The sequence below is a fragment of the Aricia agestis genome, chromosome 9, assembly GCF_905147365.1.
Source record: "Aricia agestis chromosome 9, ilAriAges1.1, whole genome shotgun sequence".
Lineage (NCBI taxonomy): Eukaryota > Metazoa > Arthropoda > Insecta > Lepidoptera > Lycaenidae > Aricia > Aricia agestis.
The window spans coordinates 10,140,728-10,153,062 of NC_056414.1; the positions used below are offsets into that span (position 1 = coordinate 10,140,728).

The window sequence follows — 12,335 nt, forward strand, 5'->3', positions numbered from 1 at the left end:
GTAATATGAGCTATCGGGGAAATTGATTTACAAGTAGATGGCAGACCTATGTTATTTAGTGGTGTTATATCCATGTTAGTCATAATGTGTCGGCTGAGCTTGATATAATCTGACTAAATTGTAAAGACTCACCATCTAAGTATGTTTAACAATTTCTTTCATAGTAGGCACATCTAATGTACAAGCATGCTTTTATTGTAATAAAATATGAATACCTAATTCAAAAATATATTGCAAAGACAAGCTTTCTAACCAGTTTTAGTATCAGCAGTAGCTGTGGCCAGCGTGCGATACAAACATACTTTTGTAGGCCATTCGGACAATGATATGCAAGGTTTTGTATGGTTTTGTTGTTAATGAATATGAATAATGATGTGACAATACTTAAAAACTATTGTACTTATACTTTTTACAAGTTACGTCTCTCTAAAAATACTTGCAGCTATAGTTGCTGGTTTTTCAGCCATATTAAAAAAGACATTTAAAACCAAAATAAAAGTTATACACGTGATAAATGAAGTTTGAATATTTCATGGGCATCGTGGTTTTGTTAGAATTTGTTAACTTTGTTCGAAAAAATGTTATCAAACCATTTATTTTATTCATTTGATTTTTTCGATATGTAATATTTTAGCGACAAAAAATGCTATGTAACTTTTTGCTATAACATTAATATTGGTTGCTAGGTACTACTGCTTTTACATAAGAGGACCGAGTCCCTGCAGAATGTGAGTTAAAACGTAACAAAGTTTTTAACTTCTCATCATGTGCACCTAACTAGAATTCGGATTGAATCTAAAAAACGCCCTTGTGGTAAATAATTATCATCATCATCATATCAGCCTATTGTCGTCCAGTGCTGGACATAGGCCTCTCTCAATTAATGAACGCCAAGATGACCGATCTTCTGCTACTCGCATCCAACATGGGCCTGCAACTAAGCGGAGATCGTCATCCCACTTAGTTGGAGGTCTGGATAATAACTTATTCGATTCCATACAAAATCTCGTTAGATATTATCGACGACTCAAGACGAGAACTGATGAAAACTTACCCTCAACAAAGGTTCCTATTGTTTTTTCAGATACGTAGAAGATACGTAAAAGTGAAAAGGTATGTTTCATCTTAACCAGCTATCCCCAACCCGCGGCCCGCCGGGACTTTGTTTGTGGCCTGCGTGCTAAACCATTTTGAAATTCACTAAGTTTAAAAGTCTTTTACGCCCAACGACAAAATAATGTAAAGTCGTCGAGAAAGTCGTGAATTTTTTACACTTTTCAATCGTTAATTTTGAAGAACGTTATTTTTTAAACCTTAAACATTTTTGTTGCGGCTCGCGACACCAAGACCAGAACATGTTTGTGGCCCGCGTGAAAAAAAAAAGGTTGGGGACCACACATCTAAACGTTTTTAAGTGGGGATTAAGACAAGTGGCAAACCTTAACCCGGTTTCGAGGTTCATTTCAGTCTTCACTGGTCACTTTCAGCGCCTGGATTACGTTCAGACATGATGATACTTTCTTTGGTTTAGAATTTAGAGGGAGATTTACTTAAAGCTCGATCTCAAGTGTTTGTTCTATCTATTTAAATTTTAAACTATAAAACGCATTGACAACAAACAAGCTTATGATGATGAATGGTGCTAAGAATACTGTGAAATACTTTTTTAATAGCTTTCAAATAAAAAAACTTGATTACTCCAAAAATGGATTAACCGATTTTAATCTGCGTTTTTGGGCTACGGTACCACTGGCAGAGATCCGGCAAACTTATACTTCCACGTCCGCTTTTCTTTGGGTTTTTTTACACAGTGGTTTAATTTTGACCAGATAACTCTCTTATCTTACTTGAACAAAACTTTGAAGTTCGGTATAACAACACAAGAAAATGTAGTATGGGTTACATTTCTACAATAATATGTGGCTGCATGCTAACGGCATATACCTACTTCTAAATTATAGGAACTGATTATCGAATAATCCCGGCTTTACATTACGTTAATTTAAATGGTATCTAAACAATAAACGTTAATGAGGATTCTACTATGAATAAATTGAGATTATACAATATCGCATGGAAATCCCTATTTCCTAGTTTATCGCAGGCTTTCAATAGCTATTGATAATTTGTGATATTGCGCCGAATATAGAGCCGTGCCATTCCGTTCATTCATTTACTGGATTGAATAAAATGTATTCACTTTGGTATATTATATGCCGAATATATTGTATACGTCGGCACAAGGCACAATATAGTGATGTGAAATACAAAATAGTCTTTTCCGAGTTACACGGTTTTACCGCTTGAATTTTTCGAGCTGATTAACAAATCGCTAATAAATATATTATGTTATGATGGTCTGAATGAAACCACTTAAAGCGGATTTTCTTCATAACTTTTTTCTTATAATTGTTTTTTTATCATTATTAGTATTCAGGTTTGAAATAAGATATTGATTAATCACCAGATGATGCTTTGTTGCAACGAATTTCATTTATCGCCCGGGAATGACACATTTTTAGGTGTATATTCATTCTTAAAGCCTTGTCTAACATTGGGCCTTGTATCGATGTGTCACAGCACTATAAGGTTCATAAACAGTGTTCGGAGAAAATCCATGTTGATTGGCGCGGACATTCGGGAATCTTTCCGAGCACACGTAAGTGACTACTTATGTAAATAACACGATTTATTGAAATTTTATACATTGTTTTCGTATAGAGGACTGGGTTTGCTCCGCTTATTTTCAATGTGACCCTAATACTGTATATTGGCTGAATATATTTGCGGTTTGTATGTAAAAATATGTATTATATTGCGCGAGGATACAAGTATGTCTTGGATTTATCTTTAAGTTCACTGCTTTTATTCTAATGAGATTTTCATTACTATGTTTGCCGTTTTCGCCACTCGTGTATTGCGAGTTGCGATAGCCCAATCCCCTACCTTATTCCCTTCTCATCCCTACCCTCCCCTATTACCCTATTCCCTCTTAAAAGGCCGGCAACGCACCTGCAGCTCTTCTTATGCTGCGAGTGTCCATGGGCGACGGAAGTTGCTTTCCATCAGGTGACCCGTTTGCTCGTTTGCCCCCTTATTTCATAAAAAAAAAAAACGTGATGATCATCGTTCCTTCTACCTTAGTAGTTTTAGTAAGTCCTACTGTAATGGTAAAATCTGCCAAGACTGGAAAATTACTAAGTGTTGGAGTACCTATTGCTTCGGAAATCATACATTTTGGCTTCGCGTTACCACTACGTAAATAACTTGCTATATGAACGTGCAATTTTGATTATAACTAATGTGTCACATGGTTGTAACCCGAACACACACCATGTCATGGAGGTTCATGTGAAATTTTATTACCGAAATTAAAACTCACGTGTGTAGTGTCCAACGTCCACCAACCGGTTCCCCGTTAGGCATTTGCATATCCATTGAACTATTACGTCTGTACCTTCGAGTTTATTTCGAAGTCCGTCGAGCTCGGCGACGCGACGCGCGTGTCGGCATGCGAGACCGTCCGCCACCGACCATGCTGTATTTAAAACAGATGTATTAATGTATACGAAACATAAGTACTATATCTACATGTAACAAAAGCAAGTGATAATATTCGGATGTATTCCATAAATAGAGTTAGTTCACTGTGAAGGTAGGTAATTTTGTTTCTACAAATATGTGCGGCCAAATAATTCATGATTATTTGGCCGCACATATTTACAACATAAGAGCAATTGCTAATTTTTTCCCTCATAATTTGAACAATCCCTAATATACGTCATATCTGGCTAATATAATATTAACTAGCTATACATATTATCCACATCTTTTTGATTTCAAATCATTTTCCCGGTACGTATTTTTTGCGCACTGACGATGCGCGTTTCTGATGCGCACGTCTTCTGCGCGTTTTCATTGCGTTTTGGCAGATATAAAGTTTAAAACTTTAGGCTTCCTGGCGTTTGCTGGGCAACAATTTGCGTTTGTATCGATACAAACGAGCGTAAAAAAACGTCGTGTGGGAGGGCCCTAACCCTCCATATTTTATGTAAATTTCAAATAGTTACTTACCCGTTTCATCCAGTCATGTCTTCAATTACAACTTTTCCTTAATTAAATGTTAATAAAGCAATTAAAAGAAATCGTACATCCTTGACGACATGCTAATTTTACATTAGTAATAATTAATTATTATTAATCTATTTCAGATCATGATCTCGGGACCCAGCTACAAATATTGCTAACATTAATCAATCTTGTTCTCTTACTGACGATCAGGCAAAACTTGTTTGTTTTCCTATACTATTTTATTTATTTGTCACGGAAGGTTCTTCCAAATTAGGCTGTAAAAACTCAACTCTATCCTTCCTCTATCCCTTTTATGTCGACGTATGTGTTTCTTAAATATTTCGTAGTAGCGAATTGGTCCATGAAATATACAGTAGGAGCAGCGTAATGGATTACCCGGTACAGATGTAGTTGCAGCCATACATGTTTAATGTTATTGTTCCTCGATTGCTAAATAAACCAGTTTATTCCTTAATGAAAATTTAAAGCGTACGAAATATTTACCTAGTTTATAAAATGTCTTCGAAGACAACGTTTCTTAGGACGTGATACTTATTTACACAAAAATTTAAACAAAAAACGCAGGAGCAAAAAGCAACAAACCTAAACAAAAGCGAAATAGATAATAGTTACTAAATTCCTCTGCACGTAGACGTTCGTAGACGGACTCTGCTATTTAATTTGAGCCCTTTGCTTGAGTTTCTTTTGACTGCAAAAGTTTTCGTATATCTTTAGATAGCAGCTACAAAACGTTAATATCAATTTTATTACAAAGTCGCACGGCTCCGCTAGTGCGCTACTAGTATCTATTCTGTACAGTAATATTCCCGTTTTAAAGAGTCAGTGTATTGTCTTACAACTTTTCCCGTGTGTATCTTTATAACAAAGAAGGGAAAATCGCTTTCCGAGCATCTACTGTTTCACTTGAAGCTTCTTAATTAAATTATAACAAAAGACTCTACAACGGAGGAACAATTAGTTTACACTGATACATCATTCGACCTCGTAAAAGTGGCTTAGAATCTATGATTTATGAACGTCTCTCCATTGTACTCGTGATAAATGAAAGTTCACGTATTTTACAATCTACCGACGTTATAACTTATGCAAAGAATATAAATTCTATGGTCATAAACATGTAAGACTTTATTACTGCAGTCTATTGAGTATGCGAGGAGACATCTATGAATAAATCTACGTTGAAATTCTTCATTTGCATCGACACTATACGGCTAGTATTTACTGTAAACGAGTATATAAAATTCAAAAGTCACTCCGCCTCCATTTAACTTTATAAAAAGAGTAAAATTCCTGAAATTGAAGTGAAACTAAAAAACGGCCATTAATTAAAAAATCCATGCAACTTGGTGAAATTCGCAGCTCGCTAGGCACAATGGGGTCCGTCGATACTCGACACAATCGGGGAGCGTGGGCATGAAAATCCCGCCAAATCAAACCTATTAGGTGGGCCGCTACTAATTAAAAGAAAATTGTTAAAACACAGCGCCGCTCGCGCAGCGGACTAACTTTTAACGAGGATATATTTGGTTTCGACTAACCCTTTGGTAATTTTACTATTGAGTCTGGCTCCAAATAACTCTGTAATTGCCTTCAAACAACTTCGCTTTGTGGAGAGAATACCGATGCTTCATCTGTTTTGGGCGTACCTGAATGCCGGTGGAAAGTACTTTAATGAATTGACGAACTCAATATCTTATCACCGGAGCGTTCAAATTGTTTTGTGCGAGGATTTTAATATATGTACTTTCTATTTATAAAACTTTATAGAACTGCTAAGTTTTTAAATTAAAACTATATAATATAAGAAAACTTGTTCAGCAAATGTATGTGCTCCTTTAAAAATATAATGGGTAATTTAAGTAAAATTTGTGATAGCTATTGTGGAAATCTGGCTCCCCGCCAGACCTTGGCTTATAACCATAAAAGTATAATCATTAAATAATATGTCACCCACAAAAATAAAATCACACAATTTACTCAACCAAAATCCAAATTGAAACTGTAATATTTTATTAAGTGTTTCAAACTCTATATTTGAGTTGGTTGCTTTTAAATCTGCTATTTTCACTTTAATACTTAATAATTTTCAATTTTGTAATGCACGTGTGGTAAAATTGTTGTTTCTCACACTAACAGATCTCCAAAACATTCTTCAGTCCTAACGAACCACTGTTAACTCAAGATTTATTGCTGTTCCATTGCTGCATTTCTACAGCGAGTGTATTTCTGTTTCAGTGTCTGGCGGCAGAGCCATGATGGACTGCTTGTGTCCCGCCCCGCGCACCCTCGCCTGCCGCGTGGTGCTGCTGGACGAGAGAGAACTGTTCCACGAGATACAGGTGAGAAAGAAATAATTTATTGTATTTCACGGCAAAATGAGAGAGAACTAACTTATGTTGAAATGTGCTTCTAAATCAATAAATATACGCTAACTTTCTTTGAGAGCTAATTTTTTCTTAAAATACTTGTAAAAAAGCCTTAAAACATTTGTTGAATCAATACCGACGCAAACGTAGACTTATAATAAAAAGGGTTGACTTTAAAGAAAATACGTCGAAACCTCCCGAGGATACGGCGGTTTCAATTTCCCCGTATGATGAAACAACACTTTTTCTTCGTTTGCCGTATTTTCAAGTGCAGCTATTCCGAGACGAATTGAAGTGTACCCGGGGGTCGGGTCCTTTATATGCGGGGCCCGGGTCCGAGGTGCGGGCGATGAGTTCACTGAATCGTACGTCTCTATGAATATTAAATTGTATTTGCCGTCATTGTCGCGGGAACGACGCGTCGACCTGTTATTACGCGCTTCCTTCGCGATACGGATTACTATCTAGCTAATCTCGTAATCGTCTTATAGAGGGATTAATTGCCGTTTTCCGGTTTTCTATTAGCTTTAGATGCGATCAACGATATAAAACTTGGTATAAAAACATACGAATGTATATGATTGACAGTAACTTTATTCAGAAAACGATGAAACAAAAGTTGCAAATTGCTACAATTTCCAATAATAAAAGAGAATAAAGTAAGTGAAGCGATCACTAGCTCGAAGTTCATTTTATCAAAGCGATTGTTATGGCATATCAAATTACATTCCGAGATCAGTATTAAGCGCGCGGGGAGCCGTTCGCGCCTCTGTAACGAGGCTGTTACATTGTAAATAAGAGGAAAAACTCCTCAAGAACGCCTTTTATTTGAATTGTAACCCGAAAGTTTTCTTATTTGTCAAACGAAATTCTCCGATATATTTGAGACGGGAAGGCATGAGCGACGACAGTTCGACGTTTTCTGCTAAATTGTATAGTTATTTTAGATAAATCGGCTCTCCCTTTCCCTATCTGCGGGGTCATTTGTCTGAAAGCGGACTTTCCCGGGCGAGATTTGTTCGTATGATGTCGTGTTGGGCGGCGACTGGCGAGTGGTGTGACCGCGGCCGCACAGGGGGTGATTAACGCGGCTTATTGATGTTTGAGCTCCAATTTGTTTGAGTGTGTTTACGCCACGGACGCCGTTTTGTTACAAAAGTTACATTAACCGATTGATTTTTTTATGATTCCGAGACTTTACATATTGATATTTTTGACAATACATTATTATATGTTCGTATCCTATACCTATAAAAATATTAAATATCTCTCTAGTTTTAGATATCAAACTGACATTTATTTTTAACCGACTTCAAATTAAGGAGTTATTGGGTCTTAATTAGAAAAACTTTTCATTCTTTTTCAAAATATATTTAAGGTATTCAAGCTATGTAATAATGAATTGTATTAAGACCATTTATACGATGTAGCTGTATACGAAGTTGTATATTTCGAGTTGTATTTAATTAGCTCGACATAAACAAGACGTCCGTAAACTTTACGTCGATAATGAAATAACTCGACACGCCGAGAAGTGCTGAGGGAAATTATTATGAAGCTTTGTAATTTTATATAGAGACCGGGTTCCGTTCCTTCTGGTGAAGGTGACGAACAGTGGACACGAATATTTGTAGCTGCAACTAAAAGTTTTCATCACAAAGAATGCTAAAATGATTTAATGAAAGAAAGAAAAATTCGTTCTTCCTTCTGTCGTAATGTCTATACATAATATTTTTACGTTAAAAATATTAATATTTTAGGGTATTGTAAGTTTACCTTTAGATAAAAGTATGTCGTTGGAGATGAGATATCTAAGGATATTGCTCGCTACTGCGAATAGTAGAAACTATTATCTATTACAGTGTTTCCCAACCTTTTTCTGCCACGGACCCCTAGGAAATCATGTACCGTACAGGTTTTAGGGACCTCCTTAATAAAATAAACAGCAAAAAAATCGGATTATGTATGGTCCAGAGACGACACCGCGGACCCCCATACGTATGCTCGCCGACCCCAGGGGTCCGCGGACCACAGGTTGGGAAACACTGCTAGATCAAAGTACTACACACTATTATCAGTGTACAGGCGATAAATGAAAAAGGTATTCCTATAGAACGATTTGTATTCAATAACCAAGATAATTAATTAGGAACTTGACAAAATATATTTTTGGAAAGAGAGAGAGAGAGAGTTCACACGCGGCGCTCTGGCTGGCACAAGTACCAGCCAGAGCGCGGAAACGAAAAGGTCAATGTCAAAATGCGAGACACAGATGATGGCGCCTACGCCGGGCGGAAGCGCGGTGTTGCCACTTCACATATTATTTTAACTTAAGTTTGCTGCTACTTCACATGCTGGCCCCGTTGGAAGCGAAGGTTCCAAAACAGGTAGCGGGCAGAGTCGGTTGTAGGCGCGCCGTAGAGTCCCTGAGGTCGTCTGGATGTCTGCTACTCGCGCGATGCCATCTGAGCCAGGGTAGAGGTGGATCACACGTCCAAGCAGCCAGCGGTTCGGAGGCAATCGATCGTCCTTGACCAACACCATCTCGCCTAGATGAAGTTGACTGTGGTCACCTTTCCATTTTTGGCGGCATTGCAGCTCAGCAAAGTATTCTTTGTAGAATCGTTTCCAGAAGTGGCCCTTTAATGTGCTTATTCTTTCATATCTAGTCTGTAGGTGTAATGGCCTCTGATCATCTATTTGCTCTGGAATATTGGTCATTGTTCTTCCGATCAGGAAATGGGACGGTGTAAGTGGGATTAGGTCAGTGGGATCGGAAGAAAGAGGAGTTATGGGCCTAGAATTGAGTATGCCTTCTATCCCTACTAATAAAGTATACATTTCTTCGTATGTTAAATTGGTAAGTGTTAAAACTCTTTTTAGATGATGCTTAATCGACTTTACTGCTGCTTCTGCTAAGCCGTTAAAGTGTGGTGAATACGCAGGAGAAAATTTAAAATTAATCGCTAACTCTGATGCCGAGACACCTATCTCCTCACCACTCGCCATCAAGAACCTAGCCAGATCCCTGCTAGCCGCAGTAAAATTGGTTCCGTTATCGGAATAGATACTGATGGGCTTTCCCCTACGAGCAACGAATCTCTGCAGCGCTGCGAGGAAGCCATCTTTTGACAAGTCTGTCACCAGCTCAACGTGTACAGCCTTTACCGCCAGACAAACAAAAACGCAAATCCACGATTTAATCAATTTGCACCCTCTACCTTTCTTGTCAGCAATCAAGATTGGGCCTGCGTAATCGACTGCTACATTTAAGAACGGATACGTCATAGAAAGACGTTCCTTTGGCAAGTTACCCATGACAGGTTGGATTGATCTACCTGCGAAACGACAGCACTTAATACAATCATGAACTGTTTTTCTTGCTAGATTACGACCTGCGATTGGCCAGTATTTTTGACGAATAGTGGATAATAAATGCTGTGGTCCCGCATGCATAGTGAGTATGTGATAGTGTTGGAAGATTAATTTCGTAAGATGGTGTGAAGCATGAAGTATGATAGGGTGCTTGGTATCGTAACAATATTCCGAATTTGATAGTCGTCCTCCGACGCGTATCAGACCGTCATTATGCATAAACGGTCGCATATTCTGTAAACAATTTTTTGCAGGTAAGTTATTATTCTTTGATAAAGTGGAATATTCTTTAGGAAATATTTCCATTTGTGCTAATTTACATAATGTTTGATTAGAGGACACAAGTTCCTTGACTGTTAGATGTCCAGTGTATTTATTGTGTGAGTGACGGCAGTTATATATGAAGCGCTGAATATATGCCATGACTCTCTGTAGTTTGCAAAAATTTGAAAACCTTTCTATCCAATTTCCCATCTCACTAGAGACGCTGGAAGTTACTTGAGATGACAGTGCGACATCGCAAGGAATGGACGAAGCTAAATTTCTTTTATTTACCTCAGGTAGTAATTCTTCCTTTATTTTTACAGGATTCTCTGGCCATGTTGACTCGTCGTATTTAAGGAAAGACGGGCCGGACCACCACCTCTGCTCGTGCAGAAGCTGAGTGGCATCGAGGCCTCTACACCCTATATCGGCTGGATTGAGAGCTGTAGGCACGTAACGCCATGACAAAGGATCAGAACATTCAGCTATCTCGTCCACTCTGTTCCTAATATAAGCCTTAAGCTTTGAAGACTCTGTTTTAATCCAACTAATAACAATGGTAGAGTCACACCAGAATACCACCCGGTCAATGACCCTGTACAAACTGAGCGCCTTATTCACCTTTTTTGTAAGTCGTGCCGACAGTAGAGCTCCACAGAGCTCTAACCGAGGTATAGTAGTCTTTCGAGCTGACTGAACTCTACTCTTAGCGGCAGCTAAATGAACAGAGAATGTCTGATCACTAGAGAGTGTGCGAACATATATGCATGCACTGTACGCTTGACCAGATGCATCACAAAATGAATGAAGTTCAATTTTTGCCGAATTCCCTAACATACGTCTAGGTATTTTAAAATTGTTTAAGTCTGGCAACGCTTTAAGAAATTTTGACCATTCTAATTGAATTTCTGGAGGTAGTGGGTCCTCCCAGCCTATTTTACACTCCCAGACCTTTTTTAAAATAAGTTTTGCCTGTAATATATATGGATTTATAAGCCCCAAAGGGTCGAAAATCTGAGCTAGCGTGGACAAGATTGTCCGTTTCGTCGGCATGGACTGACTATGTGAAATGTCAGGAACTGTAAAATACAATTGATCATCATCACATGCCCAACGCAAGCCTAAAGCCTTTGTACTATTATCATGAAATTGGATTGATTCGTTCGCTCCAATTGCACCTTGAATTTTATTTAAAATTTGCGGGCTATTAGACCGCCATTTCCTTAGTTTAAATTTTGCGGATTCTAATTCATTTATTACACCCTTTGCTATATCTACCGTTTGGTTTATGGAGTCAGCACCCGAAATGTAGTCATCTATATAAAAATCATTAGCAATGGCTTTGCTAACTTGAGGGTCATTGCACTCCTCAGCCAGCTTTCTTAAGCACCTTGTGGCTAAGAAGGGAGCCGATGCTGTGCCATATGTGACAGTATTCAAGGTATATTTTGTTATTGGGTCGTTCGTGTTAAAACGCCATAATATATGTTGCAGATGACGCTGCGAAGGACAAATTAATATTTGCCTATACATTTTTTCAATGTCCCCACAAAGAACATACTTATGCAATCTAAATCGGATTAGAATCGAGAATAAATCATCTTGGACAGTTGCCCCTACCATCTGTAAATCATTTAAGGATTTCCCATTTGATGTGGGATTTGAAGCGTTGAATACAACTCTTAGTTTTGTACTAGTGCTCTCCTCATTGCACACAGCATGATGAGGCATGAAATATTGTGTGGGCCTAGTAATATGACCATGACCTACCTCACTCATGTGACCCATGTCATAGTATTCTTTAATAAAGGTTTTGTACCTTTCCTGTAAAATCGGCTGTCGCGCCATCTTTCGTTCCACTGCTAAGAACTGAGCCCTAGCAGAAATGTATGAGTCACCCAGTGTATCTGGATCCTCTTTAAAAGGTATTTTTACCACAAACCTGCCCTCACTATCTCGCCTTGTATTGGCAACAAAATCTTGTTCGCACTGTTTCTGTTCAGGAGTTAAACTCTCAGGTCTATTAATTGTTTCAGACTCGAAAAATTTAGACATCTCAAAGTGGAGTTGATTCTCACACAAATGATGGCAGTGGACGGTGAAGTGCTTAGGGATACCTTGATAACTCGGTACAGAACCTGAGACCAACCATCCCAGCTTCGTATCGCTAAGTGTGGGCTTGTGCTTACCCAGAGAAATGTTGTTATTCAATAAAACATTCCAGAATATATCAGCACC

The 12,335-nt window shown here is 38.2% G+C and overlaps 1 protein-coding gene across 2 annotated transcripts in view; it reads left to right on the top strand.

Annotated features, from left to right (window-relative positions):
- The window catches only part of LOC121730212 (band 4.1-like protein 4), a 95,993-nt gene that overhangs the window by 15,157 nt on the left and 68,501 nt on the right, over positions 1 to 12,335 (top strand). For both annotated transcript variants that reach the window (XM_042119162.1, XM_042119161.1), the window contains exon 2: positions 6,328 to 6,431. In XM_042119162.1, the coding sequence (XP_041975096.1) occupies positions 6,345 to 6,431 (87 nt within the window). In that variant the 5' untranslated portion in view covers positions 6,328 to 6,344. The remainder of the gene's footprint in view (positions 1 to 6,327; positions 6,432 to 12,335) is intronic.